We start from the raw sequence: 17,083 nt of genomic DNA on the forward strand, positions 1-17,083 counted from the left end.
CTTTTTATCTAACATCAGATTTCAGGCTCTGAGACCTGTTTCCACTGAGAAGAACCACAATTCCTTGAATTAAATGATCAGTCAGAGCTCTGGCCAAAGAATGTACATAGCAACCTAGAAGATCCCACCATTGCATGGAGCAAAGAGACCGATAGGCAAAGGCTGCCAGGCTGTGTCCAGAACACTCTGAGCCAATCTGGATAGGCTCCTATTGCTGTGAGAAAAACCATTTGAATGCCAAAAAGAATAGCCACAATATTAAAAACACACCAACCGATGCATTTAAATCCATGAGCCCAGACTTCCTCTTTCCAATATAACCAAACAGCTAATTAGTCATCTTAGCCGGATACTAAGGAGCCACGTCATTATACAAAAGCAATCAGTGGGAAAGGGTGAGGCATTCCCACCTTTCCTTCCATGTCAGTTACTGCCAAGACTACTCAGGCTTTGCACACAGTGTATGAGGACGCCGTCTGCATGGAGAGAACTGGTAAAACTGGAAGCCATGGATCCGAGAGCCTGGATGTGCCCGGTGATACGAGCATCAGACGGCACAGTGTGGGAACATGACCGTGGGCTCACAGAGTGCCTGGTGACCCCGTGGGAGAACAGAAGCCTGGCAGCACACACCAAACCTGGGTCTGATCAAGCCTCTAAAGCTGAGCATCAAATAATGAGAGCTACCAGGGAAGCTGAACGTGTTAAACTATGAGATTCACAAATCCAAGATTGTGAGAACTTCAGAGACTAAAATCTTAACCCAATCAAATAAAATCAGTAGGATAATGGACTGGGGAATCTGTTATCCCCTGTACTATTCTTCCTTCTCCCCTCTCTTTCTCTTTCCTGCCCCCAGCCTCCTGTCTTGTTGTCCCATTTTTACTTTCTGAACTTGGGTCTCTTCCCTCTATCTTCCACAAATGAGAGAAAACATAATATATGTCTTTGTGGGACTGGCTTATTTTAATTAATAGGATAATCTCCATTTATTCCTATTTGACAACAAAATAAAAACCCACTTAATTTCATTCTTCTTATAGCCTGCCATTTGCTTCACTTGGCTCAAGTCAGAAAAGAGAAAAATGACTACAGCCTAGCAATTATGAAACAATGCAAAGAATGAACAGTAACTGGGCATTTGATTATATGGTAATGAAATGGTGGATATATTTAAACATATCTCACCTTCCAAAGCACAGGTTTCAACATTGACTCAATGATGTTTTACTGTGGTATGCTTTGAAATAATAGAAGCTGAAGGATGCAAGCGAGAGGTGTGACCACTGTCATGTGACTCTAGTTAGCAGCCACATGGAAATAGTCTTATTATTCTGTCTGCTCTGGATATGTCTGACATTCTCTTTAATATGAGTATGCATATGTGTACATATATATGTATTTTATATATACAGTCATGCACTATATAACAATGTTTTCATCAATGACTGTATAAACAATAAAGTCTCATAAGGTCATAATCATAATTATAGTGATCTCATAGCTATTGCTCTTGTATAAGCACATTCTGATGTTTATACAATGATAAATTTGCCCAAGTTATTTTTCAGAACATATCCTTGCTTGTTAATGACACATGACAACATACAAACACATATATTCACAACTACATATGCATGCAAATGCATTCAGATACTGGCACATTATCTGTGTGTGTTGATAATTATAATTAAAGAAGAGTTATTTCATTGAAAGCTCCTTTATTTGAATGTCTAAGATCTCGCGGGCCTTGCATGTCATGCCAGGAGCGGGCCTTGTGCTAGGCTGAGATGGCAGTGAATCTTGGAACCTGCCCACAACCCGTGTTGGTGGTGTGAGGAAAACCACTTCCAAGACAACTAATCAGTGTGTAGTGTGCTGGGTCATGGTGGAGAGACGCCTCGAGCCTCTAGTGTCTGCCCCAGTTTGGGGTGTCTACTCTTCAGCAGAGCATTTGAAATGCTTTCTTGCCTGTAGGCTGTGCCAGTATAGGCTAGCAATCATCTGTTACCATTTTCTTGCCAGTCTTAGGCTATTGCTGTGGGAGGACAGAAAGCCACGGGCACCTTCAAGCCACTGGCACCTTGGAATACTAGGTTGAGAAACTTCTCGATACCAGTGGTGTCCTGTCACTTCTGGCTACAGGGCTGAGAAGGATGTGGGGGAAAGAGGATACTGCAGGGGCAAAAGCACCCAGCCAGGTGTCAGCACCAAACAGCAGCAAGTCGCCTGCTTCCCCGGGCTACTACAGGCACTCTAGTGTCTGGCCACGGGGACACAGAGGCTCCCAGTGGGAAGAAACAGGTCCTGAGTTTGGTGGCTGCCTAAGAGGGGTCTTGTCCTGAAATGGCTCGGGTTCTCAGTGCCAGGGAGGCCTGTGAGCCCTGCTATCACCCCGGGGGCCCAATAAAGCTCATTGTCAGCACTTTTGTCACTGTCACACTGTCAGCAGGTCACTCACTGCTTGGCTGCATGGCCTCCCGGTCCCTTTTCAGGCAGAGGGAGTCGAGCCTTCTGTCCCTCTTCGAAACGGGGAGAGCTGCCCCTGGCTCCCCAAGGCTGGAGTACCACACCGGGTAGAGAGCCACTTCCAAGCAGTTCTATCCCTTGACACACAGCAGAATGTGGGGCTCATGCCTGGACAGCTGAGCATCCTGGGAACACCCCTGTGTCGTGACAGGTGCTTAGACACCAACGCTGCAGGTGTGATCATCCTGACACGCCTGGTCACGCAGGCGCCATCTTCTCCTTTACGTCATCTCCCTCTCTCTCCTCCCCTATCCCCTCTCTCCTCTGCTCTCTCTCCTCTCCTCTTCTCAAGGCTGCTTTGTCACTTCCTAGGAGGTGATTTCTGGTTGACTTCCTGAACAGACTCCTCACTCTCAAGCTCCCCAGTAGTGGGGTGATGCATCGATCCCCAGAAAGGATCAGACCCACCCAGGACCACAAGGCTGCAAACAAAGGCAGCCTTCTTGTCCGGGGGCAGCTGCCTCCCCAGTGAACCTGACACTGACTTCCTCACCACTGCACACGCCTGCTGTCAGCGTACCCTTGAACTCTCTCACAAGAGTTCACGGCCATCAAGTGGCCAGGCTGGGAGCCAAAGAGAAGATTTATGACAATTCAACCAAGTTTCATCTACCAAGGAAGCTTTTAATAAGCCTAAGTGGTAGAACTACACTTGAAACTATTGATTTACAACCTGCGAGCCAGCCAGTTTGTAGGCAGAATCACTTAAGTGGGAAGATGTTTCATGATGACTTCCCTTTCTGCAGCCTGGCTCTCTCATGAAGGGGTTGGCACAGTGGATTTGTGGGGTGTAGACAGGACATGGAAACCTTGTTAAAACAAGAACGTGCTACATGCAGGTCTCAGGCCTGCAGGTGATATATGGTCAGTTCTCTATCAGGAATTCTCCTTTCACTCCTCCTTATGGGCCATTTCAGAAATAAGAAGTCTTGACTGCTGGGTTCCTTTGTCTTTATCTTTTGCCACATTGTTTCTCCAGTTACTAGACAGCCATGAAAAAAAAAAGCCAGGATAAAAGTTAAAGTTGATGATGTGAGGAAGTAGAGGATTCCATCCTGTCAGAAATTTTTGGCTGAAAATTTCTTTTTCAGGCAAACTCAAAAGGATTCCACAGGCTTCTGCTCACCTGACCCTGGCATACTTAGAATGGTGTACATGCCCAGTGGTGGAACAGAAATGGGTCTTCTCTTCTTGAGAGTGGAAAGACAGAGAACAAAGGTTGCAGGATTTAGAGAGCAAAGCAAGAAGCCTAGGACCAGTCTGAGACAAGAACATAGAGTAAGGAAAGAGAATGGTTATTAGTGAGATTGTGACTAATAGATTTATGCTCTTATTTGGGGCAACAGTAGGGAGGTAAGGGTTGAACTCATGGCCGTGTTCACATCAGGCAAGCTCGAGTACTCGTGTTCGAGCCTCACCCTAGCCCTTTTTGCTTTCGTTGGTTTTCACAAGGAGTCCTTTCTTATTTTTAAGCTCCAGACTGGACTTAAACATGATCTTCCTTGTCTATACTTCCCAAGTAGCTATGATTACAGGTATGAACTACAGGGCTCATTCTTAGGTTTCTATTCTTCTTTGAGAGTTATATATGAAGGGCCATCCACTGCTCTGGTCTGAACCCAGGTTGTAATTAGATGTGTAATTAGATTATAAATCTGGGTAAAAACAATAGCCTTAGCAACAATTGTGTATAATTAGTTTAAATATATATTTATATTAAAAGTAGTTCAGGATTTAAAATGGTATCTGAAAAGTACTGGGCATCTTAGCCCAGTACTTTTGAATAACAGTAAGACATGGCTATCAAAAAAAAAAATATTCAAGGCCGGGAGAATGGGCTAGTAGTAGAGTGCTTGCCTAGTATGCAAGAAGCCCTAGGTTTGATTCCTTGGTACCACATACACAGAAAACCCAGAAGTGGTGCTGTGGCTCAAGCAGAAGAGTGCTAGCCTTGAGAAGGCCCAAGGACAGTGCTCAGGCCCTGAGATCAAAAAAACAAAAAGAACAAACAAAAAAAGAGCAACTTTAAGGCCTATCAATATGGAATCTTTAGTAAAGAAGAGAATAAACAGAAGATAAGGCAGATTAAAGACTGCCCACCAATTGTAATGGTTATAAATTCAGTGAAGATGAAGGAAAATATGTGATATTTGTGGGAAAATAAAGGAAGGTTAAGAAGGGAAGATTAAGAAACAATGGATGAAACATCCATAAAACCATTCTTCAGTGAAATTTCAATTTTTCCATGGAAAAGTAGAGCTGGATATACTGGCTGTGGATGAAGTGGCTCTCCAAGTTCTGTAAATACTCAAGTATTCAGAGAGGGAACATTGAGAGCGATCTTTGATCTGGGCTTCATTGATCTGTAGGAGCTCTTGTAACTTAGAGGTTTTACAAAGTCTTATAAGTACCACTTCCAGAGATCTAAATACACATAGTAGATGGTGGGAATTATAATCTAAAATAAGTCAAATAAGACTAATTTGTAGATTGCATTTTGGAAACATAATCTCACTGGTATTTTTTCCTCACTAATTAGAATAAGTAGGATAATTAACTTTTTTGCCTGAAATACAAGAAAACACATTGTTTTTCTACATTGCCTTCCTTTTCCAACTAGCTCAGTGCCACTGGCTATCATTCCTTCCCTCAAAGTTGAGATGACGAAGGCTAATAACGCGTCAGATAACAATTTTAAGATAAGAATTAACCTAGAGCTCTATAGTTACACAGACATTACAGGTTCACAATCATAGACAGGTTCTTTGTCTTTCTTCCCTCTCTCCCCTTTCTCTCCTCCCTCCCTCCCTTTCTGTCTGTCTGTCTGTCTCTCTCTCTCTCTCACTTGGTATATTTTAAAAATGATCCAATATCACCACCAAACACAGGTTTAAGGCACAGACCAACCTGATCCCTGTGTGATTAAATCAATCTAGACAGAAAGGACACCTCGTTGAACACTGATACTGTCTGAGTCAACAATAAACAATTGTAGATGAAGGAACTAAGGAACTCCAAAATAAGAAGCAGGGGAAAATTTAAAAAAAAAAAAGTTGGGATGAGGAATTTTTATTCTCCCTCCATTAAACTTTAGTAGTATTTGTCCAGCACTTTTGGAATATCCACAAGCCATGTGATTATTCCTATAGAAAGGACGCCATATTTTACAGCCATGTCAGCCATGCCCACGGAACCTCCGCCAATCTGGCCTCAAGGCCACATTAGTGGAAATGCAGGGTCCTACAGGGAGCCCAGGCTGCAGGCTCCTATCTAGCCAGCATGCAATGCTTCCTGGCCAAGGAGAGAGCTGAAAGCATGGGTTGAAGAAACACTCACAGGACGTCCAGCAATCCCAATGCCCGGGTCGCCACGGCTGCCAGGAGAGCCAGGAATCCCAGGGGCTCCTCGGTCACCCTGAAAGAGAAATAAAATAAGACAGAGCGGTCAGCACTGGAAGGAAATTGACCAAGTTGTAGACAGAAGAGTGTTCTTCCTGGGAGCCTAACTGCTGTGCCAGCCAATCCATCCCCATCCCTGCCCTCTGAGATTTCCCACAATGCACCAGGGGAGCCCACCCTCCAAACAGGCCCAGCCTACATGGACCTCAACTTGTAACTGTGACTACAGCACTGTGACTCATCCTGGGTGATAACTAGGGTCCAACTCTACAGTGTCCTCCCCGCCCCCAACCTGCAAACCATCATTCCTCTATTGCAGCCACACAGGCCCTCACATTTCAACTCCAGGTCCCCGATCACCAGTAAATTCTCCCATCAGTTGGTCAGGAAATGACCAATATCTTACATGTCATGGGGGTGGCAGTGAGGGGCCTAGTGCCGATTGGGGCAACACTTTGTTTCAAGCAGAATGGTTCACAGTGAGGACTTCACCCGGATTTAAGAAACTTTGGGAAGTAATGAGTGCTCTGAAAGTAAATGTCTTCATCTTACAGGGTAGCTAGTAGAAGCGGCCACCCCGGCTACTCTATTAAGTGAGATAAAGCGCAGTGAGCCTGAGGCCTGGTGTCTGGCCCACAGTACAAGCTAGCTGCTATATTTGCAACTCGGTTCCCCTGCCTGCCTGCCTGCCTGCCATTGTACGTATGATGGGAAAAGGAAAAAGAAAGAAGGAAAGATTAAAAAGAGAACAAACTATCATTTCTTATAGAAGAGTTATGTGCTTTTTCCAGAAATTTCTACAACTTTAATCTCTGAAATTAAGTGTTGATCCTAATAGCAAGAGCCATTCCCTGTTCCCACAGGCTACTGTACACTTTTTCTGGGGATCATACACTTTTCCTCTAAACACTAATTACATTCATTTGGGGTGTCACTTCAGCCCCACAGTGAGGCAGATGAGCTATGTAGTTTGCCTATTATAATCTACCCACAATCCAAATGAAATTTGATCCGAAATGTACATGACTCCAACAATCTTGTGCAGAGGTCACACCTGTGTTAGTTTAGGTGAACTGCTGCCCATCTAACACACAGACGTCAGGTGACCTCGCTCAAGCCATTTCATGTCCCTAGGGTGAGGTAAGACATGTGACAAGTGGAAATAGGCTCTGAAACTGGTTGTGAAGAGCCACCGAGAAAACATGCAGGGAGCCAATTCCAGGTAGAACCATGGAAATGCCTAGAGGTAGTTCCAAGTAATTCTAGAAATAATCATCAGCTCATGTTGTTGCCAGTACCCGGGCTCAAAACTGGGTGTCGTGCTTCCACTTAGTTCCCACCACCAGAGCTCCTCCCCCAGGCTACCCTGCCAGTCCACACATGCAGTTCTGCGGATTTTCTGCCTGACAGGGCTCTGAACGCTTATTTATTCAGTTCTCTTTAAGTAGTTATACAAAGGGATTTTAGTTCAACATGTGAGTTGGTAAGTACAATGCATCTCCATTCATTTTTCCCAACCCTACCCATCCCTTCCATCTTCCTAGCTCCATTTTCAAGGGGTATCTGTGGAAATGGCTTTGAATTTTGACCCACCAGGTTGCAGTCCCTTGTGTAGCTAGGACTTCAGGGATGAGACGCTGGAATCCTGCCAAGCAGCTTATTCTTCTTCACCCATCATTTCAATGGGAAAACCTTTTCTTTTGGGGACCTTTAAGTAAAGTGTATCAGCTATGCTGAATTGTTCTTCCTGCAACATCACAGCCTCCCAGATGAGTATATAAGTTACATACTCATTCAGCTAACGCTCACTCTTTGTTCATCACAAGTACAGATCTAGGCTCTGTGCCCAAAAGCTGACTCAGTCCTAGGGTCTGCTTATTATCAATACTCAGGGCTAAGTTCCGAGGTAGAAGATCATTCATAAAGATGGGGGGAAATAGGGATTACAGCTATAAATATATATATAATTGAATATACACACAAAATGTGTGTATAAACATTCAGATATATGTGTATGTATGTACATCTATATGGCACAGTGACTCACACCTGTAATCCTAGCTACTCAGGGGGCTGAGATCTGAGGATCACAGTTCAAATCCAGCCCAGGAAGGAAAGAGCATGAGAATCTCATCTCCAACTGTCCAGTAAAAAGCAGAAAGTGGAGCTGTGACTCAAGAGGTAGAGCAGCAGCTTTAAGCAGGAATGCTAAGGACGGAACCCAGGCTCTGGGTTTAAGCTACCTTAACACCATTACCCAGCTCTTCCATGCTGTTCCTCTAGAACCACCCTAATATCATCAACCTCAGGGACCCACAGCACTGGCACCTGGTCACTTAACCTTACTGTTCAAGACTGATACTCTACAACTTGAGACACACCTTCACTCTCTGCTTTTTGCTGGTTAATTAGGGAGAAGAGTCTGCCTCAGTTGGCTTCAACCCATGATTCTCAGGTCTCAGTCTCCTAAAGTAGCTAGATTACAGACAGGAGCCATGGCATAGGAAACTGTGTTATTGGTAATGACCTCCTCTCTTTTACCCAAACTCTATGTGGAAGAGGTACTCAAACTATCTTCTTTTGCTTTTTGTAGATCTCAAAGATGCAGGTGCATCTCAGGGATAAGGAAAACCAACCTGCTGATGTTACACACATGGCCATAACCAGTTATCATACAGACACTGAGGTCTGGATCTCCTCCAGGGCAGGCTCTGGATAGTGTGGGGCCCCTCAGGCAGGCATGATCCTCCAGCATGCTCTGTAGGTGACTAAAAATTCATTGAGTCTGGACTCAGGCAGCGGGAGTGGTTACAGTCCCCCGACTTGAGACACCTCATTCCTTCCCATGCCTCAGGAAACAAAGAACTGTCTTACAATGACTCTCAAACATGAGTCTCTCATTTAGGAAAAGAAATGAATCATAAACAATACAAGTTAGCATACTGCAAAAGCATATGAGCACACTACGATCTCAACTCCATGACACTAAGATGCTTACAGGATCCACCTGCTGAACAGGGAGGAAAAATATGAAGCAAAGAAGTTTCATGTCCACACAGTAAACATCTCTGCAGCCTCACACTTCCCTGTGCTGGCTGTAATTCAAGTGGAGCCTTTCACATCCAATTGTAAAAGCAATCCACTCTGTGATCCCAACAGTACATCTACAGAATAAAAGAAGTAAAGACTCCAGTGAGATGGCTGCTCTCTGGGGCTTGGAATAAGACCTGCGGTGCCAGTGGAGAGGGCTAAGTGTAAGATCCCAGGCTGGATGGAAGGTGCCAGGCTGAAAGCTCCCCCACTCAGAGTGTGGCTTGAGGTGATTAATTTACGGCACTGCAGGTCATACAAAAGAACTTGGGAGAAATAAAATTTTTGTGCATATGTGCGGGATATTGACATTGACAATGACATTGTACTCATTTTATCTGTGTAAACTCAAATAGGTGTAACAAGTGAAAGCCTTAAGCATTGTAATGTCTTCGATACATATTCTTTAGTACATGCACCTAAGCGGGTGATAATTCTCCCTGGAGGCTGAGTTTGCAGCCTAATCCGTGGGAAAGACTTCATCACAAGCCTTACCATCTTCTCCACACCTGTGCCTCTGTGCAACTACCTTCTTCTCCCCACTGAAAAATGCCACGTGCCATATGAGGCCAGGGCAAAGGCCACCTCACCCAAGAGCCCATACATACTCAACCTAGACTGGGTTTGGTGGACTGGGTTTGGTGGACCTCCCTCTCCCTCCATCCAGCACTCTTTTTTTAAACATCCATTTGCCCCTCTGCGAGCTGCAGATCTGCCCAGGTGAGCAGCTCCATGGGTGAGGAAGTGTGCACCAGGTAACAGACATACCCATCCTGGCCACCCATGCACTGCTGAGCAAATGGAAGAAAGAACCACCGCACAGATTGTGGCAGGACTTCCTGACCACCTAGTAAAGCCTGTCTTTCCTGGACTGCAGTCTCTGGGAAGGGGGAGGGATCTGGCTGTTCTTCACCTTCACTGCCCCTCCCTCCCGGGCCAGATAAGGCACAGACATCTTCCCCGCCAGGACAGTCCCCAGAGACTGTACATGCTGGACACCAATGCCCAGGAGGGGCTTCTAATTCCTCACAGCTGCGTCTCCCCTCTCTGTCCCCTTTGCCACTGCATACCAAGTATGGCAGAGCCACTCACTGGATTCCAACGAGGGACCCCCAGTGGTCCGGAACTCCGCACACCAGAGGCCCCATTAAGACCCAACGTAAGTGAGAAGTAGAGCTGCATTTCATGAAGCCTCTGATGAGCAGCAATCATCCGTGACCAAAATCAGGCTAATAATATGACTGTGTGGGCATCATTTCACAATCACGGAACCTCTAACCAAGGGGAGCTTGAGGAGCTGAGCGAAGTGGGAGTGGACTGGGCCCATGAGCAAGGGCTGCTTACAGTGAGAAGTTCCCACGGTCCTCCGAAGGGCCCTTCATCATTGGCATGTGAGCACTTACCTTGGTTCCTGGAGGACCAGGTAAGCCAGGGGAGCCTCGCAGACCCTGGAGAAGAGGAAGACACGGGACAGGTGTGAGGTCGTGAGCAAGCACTGGCTGTCCCCGCCATGCTGCCTGCATCCTCTGCTAGGGAACAGGCAGACACAAAGGGGCTGTGCACTGGGCCCCGACTTGTACCGCAAAAGGCCAAGTATGATTCCTGCCTCCTGCCTCAAGGTGAGTGTGAGCACATCGCCTCTTAGTCTACTTTTTAACATAGATTAAGAAAGGTGAAAAGGGAGAGGATGCAGGCAAAACCACAGAATGGAGAGATACAGGGAAGGGGTAGGTGGAAGGCAGGGGAAGATGTTGAAACGATGGCATTGATCAAGATTAACTGCACACATAAGCTGCTGTTACATGGCAAAACCGAATCCAAACATAACCTAAAATGAAGGAAAGCGAGGCAGGAGTGAGTTAGGAGAGGCGGGTGAGAATGTGGAAAGAGGGGCCATCAATCAAGACTCACTGTATTAATAAACTGCTTCCGTGAATGGCACACCTCTATGCAACCACTTAAAGATAATACAAGTATTACTAGCTCCCACAAGTAAGTGGAAAGCTGGGCTTCAGAGCAGGGCTCACCTGATTCCAAAGCCAGATCCCCAGCTTCTTTGCTATGCTTAAGGAGAAGAGCCACCCTACCATACCAGGCTGACTGGGGGAGCTCAGGAAAGGAGCCCCTCCCTTCAGGCTGAAGAGGTTTGTTGAAGGCAGCACACACGGATGCAGAACGTCTGGGAACTCCTCTCTGCACATGTCTGTGACTGTCCTGAACTACGGATAACTCACTACACAGCAGTCTCCTCCTGATCATAAGCTTCTTCAAGGCCCAGACTGATGGCCCAGACTGTCACTAGTACTGGACTCAGCCTGGCCTGCAGTAAGCAGTGCCCACTGCCACGCTGGCCAGAAAGCCAATGCCCACCGCTCAGCAGACCTGTGGCTTCACTTCCCACAGTGGCAGAGAGCTGTGCTCAATCACAGTCCAAAAATATTAAATGCGAGGATTCAGATATAACAAATAGGTTTCAAATGATTTTCATTGCAGTCTATTGCTGTAGCTGTTTTGCTGTATTATTATGAATAAGATATTAACAGTAATACTGTGCCAAACATATAAATGACATGTTACCCTAGGCGTGTATGGATAGGAAAAGCACAGCAGCATAACTTTATGTAGTTAAGACACAGAGTGTTATCCAGGGCAGATGCGGAAAATGCTGCTCGATCTAGACCTCAGGCCCGGGGGACTGGCTATCACTACACAGCCTGGCAGAGCTGCTTTACTTGTGTTCTTTTTCCCAGCCAGTTTTCTCTAGGCATAGAAACACATTCCTGATACACAGACACAGATACACATACACATACACATACACACACACACACACACACGCCTCTTACCGGTTCACCATCCTTCCCCTGGCCAGGTGGCCCAGGATCTCCCCGGGGCCCCACTGGCCCTGGTCTCCCTTCTTCTCCTGCTGTTCCCTGGAGAGAAAAGCAATTTCCAGGGTCAGCATTAGGCAGACTTCAGCTTCCAATGGGAGCCAGCCCCACAGGCAGGATTTCCTGGGGTGGCCGTGATGGTAAACAAAAGGCACCCAGAGGTGGACAAAACAGAGGCCAGCAGTGCCCTGTGTGTTATGGGCTGAATTGCATTTCTCTAAAACTTGCGCTAAAGCAGCTCTGGATCTTTGCCAATGCCATGGGTTACATTAAACAAGGCCATCTGAAGCGGGGCCCTCGGGGCTTCATCTGCTGTGACTAGCGTTCTTTGATGAGAATCCAGGTGGACAGACCCACAAAGGGAGAGTGGTGAGATGTGGAGGGAGGACAGCCCTTTTAAAGGACAGAGCTCCTGGATGAGGGCCGCTCTCCCTCCGGGGACCTGGCTCTGGGCACCCTGATTTGGGATTCTGGTCTCCAGAATGGCCAGGCCATAAATCTATTGCTCGGCCATCTTTCCTGTGGAAGCACAGGAAAGCAATGTGACACAGAGAAGCCTGAACAATGCCAATGAAACACTGGCAGAGGGTCCCCATTCCTGCTCAGCTCCTCTGGGTGGCACGTGAAACCCCCCAGCCCCATGTTCAGTTAAGAGAATCAGAGAGAGAGATGGAGAGCCAAGGCGAAGATCTGTTGAGCAGGCAAGGCTTTGAACTGATGGCAGAACGGTGTTCATCTCTTCTCAAAGCTACAATGCAGCTTCTGGGTGGAATACTGGGTCAAACCCGAGAAACATGGACATGTGTTTTTTTCCCCAGTCAGATCCTGAAGTCTAACTGTCCCAGCTCTTCTGTAATAGAGGAGGGTGGAGGTCTAGCGAGCCTGGAATGGAGAACATTTCCCCGCACACACAGCAGTTTCAGCTTCCTGGAGACCTGCTGCTGGGCTTGGGAGAAAGAATACTGTGTGTGGGGTTTACCATTTTATAGGGCACAGAGGTCCTGGGCCTGGCTCAGCCCTCAGCCTGGACTCACGCTGAGGAAGAAGAGGTGTCTGGCTCCCCTTAGTGGCTGCATGAGCCAGTGGCCCTCTGGATTTCTGGGTTTTGAATGCTGAAACCTTTACACATCTTTTGTTACTGAAATTAAACCTTAACATCTCGGGTCACTCTTCTAGACTTGCCGACTGGTGTGTATGTAGGGGACTCCTGCAGTCTCGGCACGGTCAGGGACTAGCCAAGAGGGCCGCTGTTCCTTCGGGTGTTTCACTCATTATTGCATCTGAGATGTTACCTTCCTTCCAAAAATGTAGCATGTACGTTGCACATAAGGGTGTTTATTATTGGCTCGATGCACAAGATATTGAGCCTCTGAGATATTTCCTACAGATTGGTTCATCTTTGTTCTTTCTAAAATAAATCTGAAAGACGTAGTTTCTTAAATGGAGCCAAAATGCAAAGTCTGCATCTATTCTTGTTAAAGTTTATATAAAGACACGAGAGATAAAGTGATCTGTCCTTGGAAATGCTTCAGCCAGAGCAGACTACAAGGAACCTGGGTGGAGGATTCAGTGCTAGGAAAGGTGTCTGCAGTCAATTTGTCAGGAGAGAGGGTGAGCATGCATTCTGCCTGCCTTTCTGCTTCTGTCCTTTGCAGATCCCTAGGCCTCACTTTTGACACCAGCCTTCCCTGAGCACCTGCTCCCCAGCTCTCTGCCAATCCCCACAACTCTGGGACCCATGTAGCTACAGGCATCCTTATGAGCCTTCTGTCATGGAGCCAGGGTCTTGCAGATCCGATGATTCTTAAGCCAGGGTGTTTAGTGCACAGTGAGTTTCCCAGCAGAAACCCTGGCTTTACCAACTCTGTGTTGATATAAGTTTTTTCCCCGAGCAGTGACAACCAACCATGTCAGAAGGAGGCAGGATGTCCCCAGAACAGACCCCCACTCCCACCCCCAGTTTAGAGTTGTAGAACCAAGGCATTTTCCTGGATTTGAAACCCACACAACTCACTGGGCACGTTCCAGTGAGCACTCTGGATTCCCACAATTCTAGCTTAATATCATCAGGGATGTCACCTCGACATCACTTGCGCTCTCAAGAGCCCAGGTGGGTGGGGCGGGGTTCGGAGGGCATGGGCTTCCCTTCTCGGCCTCTGGGGTTTATCAGTCACTCGTGGATGCTGTTTCTCCCTTCCTCCTACACTTCAGGGAAGCAGGGTTTCCTTGCGATCTCCGCTGCTAGGCCAGAGGCAGACACACCTGGCTCAGGAGCCTCTAGTCACGAGATGGGAGCCAATCAGTTTGCCTCTGAGCATCCACTGCCACAGCCATCGAAGGGGCATCTGCCTGATTCTCAGGACTGGAAAGAGGTTAGATGGGATGGTGTGAAGCCCTTGTGTCCTCTTTGCCTCCTATTTTACAGTCCATTCTAATTCTTGGGTCCTCAACTAGACTCTATGTGGCACGAGATCCTCTACCGCCAGTGAGGTCTCCGCTGAGGGCGTGACTGAGCTTACCTTCTCACCAGGCTCGCCATCTTTCCCCGGAGGGCCTCTGATACCCGGAGCACCCTAAGGAAAGAAAAGTTATTCACAGGGTCAGTTCCTTGCTGGCTCTCGGAATCCAAAAACGAGAAAAGAGCCCCCACCCCTTCATCTCCACTCTTGACGGCTTGCTTCCTCACCCCAGTCCCTGCCTATTGACCATGCACCTGGCCCACCTTACAAGAGTAGGCAATGGTGCCAAGCCTCCCACCAGGCTGGGTGCTCTGGAAGGGCGGGGCCTCAGCAGGGTGGGTGCCAGCGGGGATGGGGTGACCCAAAGAACACAGGCTTGGTGTCAGAGACCTGCCCACGGAGTCCTCCAGGAGCTGACGCTAAGGGGCAAAGCAGGCGCCCCACAGACAGACCCGGCAAACAAGGAGTGTGAAACCAAAGGGGAAGAGTATCTGGAAACTGGGATCCAGGCCCATTGGGGGACCTGGGGAATGCCTCATTCTACCTGGGGGTGAAAGAGCTAGCTGCTATTCACAGCCAACCTAGAGCTACTCCTGGGAGGGGCTGCTAACCACCTGCACAAGGCCAGAGAGACATTGACACCTACACTGGGCAGGGAAGGACTGGGTGGACAGGCAGCATGTCCCGTAACCACCTCCGACCTCAGCCTCGTCCTGCGCGGCCCGGGGTCCTAACAGTCACTCCCTATCGGGGTGGGTGTACCGATGAGTGCCATTATCCCGGCAATGCTCTGAGAATGCCTGCAGGTCCAGCATTTGTCCTCTAAACTCAGATGAGTATTCTGTGGAAGGTTTGAGGAATGGGGAGCACTACAGTGGACTACAGTGGAGAATAAATGTCCTCAGCCCTTGGCTAGATGGCAGTGTGGGTTTTAGTAAGGAGCATTCAAATCCGAATCAATGTTTATGGTGAACTGTAAAGCTGGGTCATCAGAGACACCTTGAACCACCGCATCTGAGCGGGAGAGGCGGCACCTCCATACATCGAGCCCCTGACTGTGCTCTGCAGGGCAGAGCAGAGGGCTCTGCGAGTGCCTGGCCAGGCCTGCCTGCCAGTCAGGGGGAGGGAGACCTGAGTCTCAGTTCCCATGTGGAATAGCCAGTAGAAGCCTTTGACCTCTCTAAGTTCATTTTCATTCTCTAAATATCCATATGTGTCCCCTAACATCAGCAAAATTCAGACTTCCTCCAATCACGACACTTCCACCTACCAGCCAGAGAGCGGAGGCAATCCCTAGCAGAATGGCAGGAGTGGGAGCTAGTTACCTGGGCCACGTCCACCAGGATACCCATCCCACTCCCTCCCCATCAACGGAGGACAAGGAGGCCTGCTCCTCTCTCTGTTTCAAGGAGGAGAGAGAGTTAACGTAATGGAAGACACAAAGGGCTCATGGCCCAGTGACTCACCACGTTTCCTGGGGGACCACTGACACCAGGAGGTCCTGCAGGCCCAGGGGAGCCCTAGCCAGAGACACAGCAACGTAGAAAGGCTCAATGTCCTATTAGTAACGGCGAGTCCTAAGCATGCTCCATGCCCCCCCCCCCACGCAGCTCGTTCCTGCTTGCTAGAACAGCTTCCAGCATGACATTCCCTCTCCAGAGCAGCAGCCAGCCCACAAGGCTGGGCTTCCAGCACAGTGGGGGGGGGGGCGGAGAACAGGGATGAGAAGAAGGCAAGGCTGGGCAGGGAGCACAGGCCCCACTAATGCTTCAAATCGCAGGAGGTGCCCAGCCTTAATTCTAAGTGGGAAGGAAAGGAAAACAGAAGATGGAACATGGTTTTCAGAGCTGACTTGATAGAAAAGATCCTTGAGCTGGGTCAGGTGAAAGACACTAAAAGAAGGGGTTGGGCCAAGGCGGACTGTGGGTTGGACAGGAAGAGCAATTCCGGGGAAACGTGCGGAGAGCAATATCCTGGGTTTGTGGTGAATTGCTGGCTCTCAAAAGACCACCAAGGCAGCAAGGAGCACACTGGGGCTGCCGTCAGCCTGCACTCAGACGAAGTTCCATCCCAGAGACGGAGTAGCAGGAGAGGGGACAGCTCTGTGGGGTGTGGAGTGTGTGTGCATGGGGGGGGGGGGACTTACAGGACTTCCAGCTGCTCCAGGGGCCCCATGTGAGCCATCCTGTCCCTTGGCACCCTGTTCAGGAGATAGGAAGAATGGTCACAGGTCAGGCCTTCACACACATCGCAAGGAAGTGTCTAGCAAACCTTGACACGTTAATCTACAACCGAGAGGGGGCAGTGATTTTCTGACATGTTGCTCCATCACACATGTGGGGATTTGGGGCTAGCTCCAGCCAGCACAGCAGTGACAAGGCAGAGAGCAAGGCCTGCAGAGCCCGGCAGCCCCTGGTGGCTGAGCTGTGGAGGGGCTGGGATGCTGGGAGGTCCAGCAGCACGGGCCGCAGCGCCCTCTGGTGGTCATGGAGCAACGCCAAGTGAGGGTAAGGGTGGAGGAGGGAAAGAGCAAGTGGGAAATTAGAGCCAGCTTTCTTACCGGAGGTCCCGTGGGTCCCCGAGGGCCCAGTTCTCCAGGACGGCCCTGTGGTCCCTGAAATGAGACAATGTGTCTGTCCAGTAGCTTATCACCCTGGTTCCCAGTAGATGGGCACACACAATGAACATAATTTGAGATCCACAGATGTGGCCCGTC

The 17,083-nt window shown here is 48.3% G+C and overlaps 1 protein-coding gene across 3 annotated transcripts in view; it reads right to left on the reverse strand.

Annotated features, from left to right (window-relative positions):
• Col22a1 (collagen type XXII alpha 1 chain) overlaps window positions 1-17,083 on the reverse strand; it is a 159,317-nt gene that overhangs the window by 56,026 nt on the left and 86,208 nt on the right. For 2 of the 3 annotated variants that reach the window (XM_090339454.1, XM_090339453.1), the window contains 7 exons: window positions 16,928-16,981; window positions 16,514-16,567; window positions 15,834-15,887; window positions 14,428-14,481; window positions 11,864-11,950; window positions 10,421-10,465; window positions 5,866-5,943 (listed from right to left, as the gene is read on the reverse strand). In XM_090339454.1, the coding sequence (XP_090195580.1) occupies window positions 5,866-5,943; window positions 10,421-10,465; window positions 11,864-11,950; window positions 14,428-14,481; window positions 15,834-15,887; window positions 16,514-16,567; window positions 16,928-16,981 (426 nt within the window). The remainder of the gene's footprint in view (window positions 1-5,865; window positions 5,944-10,420; window positions 10,466-11,863; window positions 11,951-14,427; window positions 14,482-15,833; window positions 15,888-16,513; window positions 16,568-16,927; window positions 16,982-17,083) is intronic. The other variant, XM_090339455.1, reaches the window with a different exon arrangement.

The sequence above is a fragment of the Megascapheus bottae genome, chromosome 9 (assembly GCF_031878675.1).
Source record: "Megascapheus bottae isolate mThoBot1 chromosome 9, mThoBot2.hap1, whole genome shotgun sequence".
Classification (NCBI taxonomy): Eukaryota; Metazoa; Chordata; class Mammalia; order Rodentia; family Geomyidae; genus Megascapheus; species Megascapheus bottae.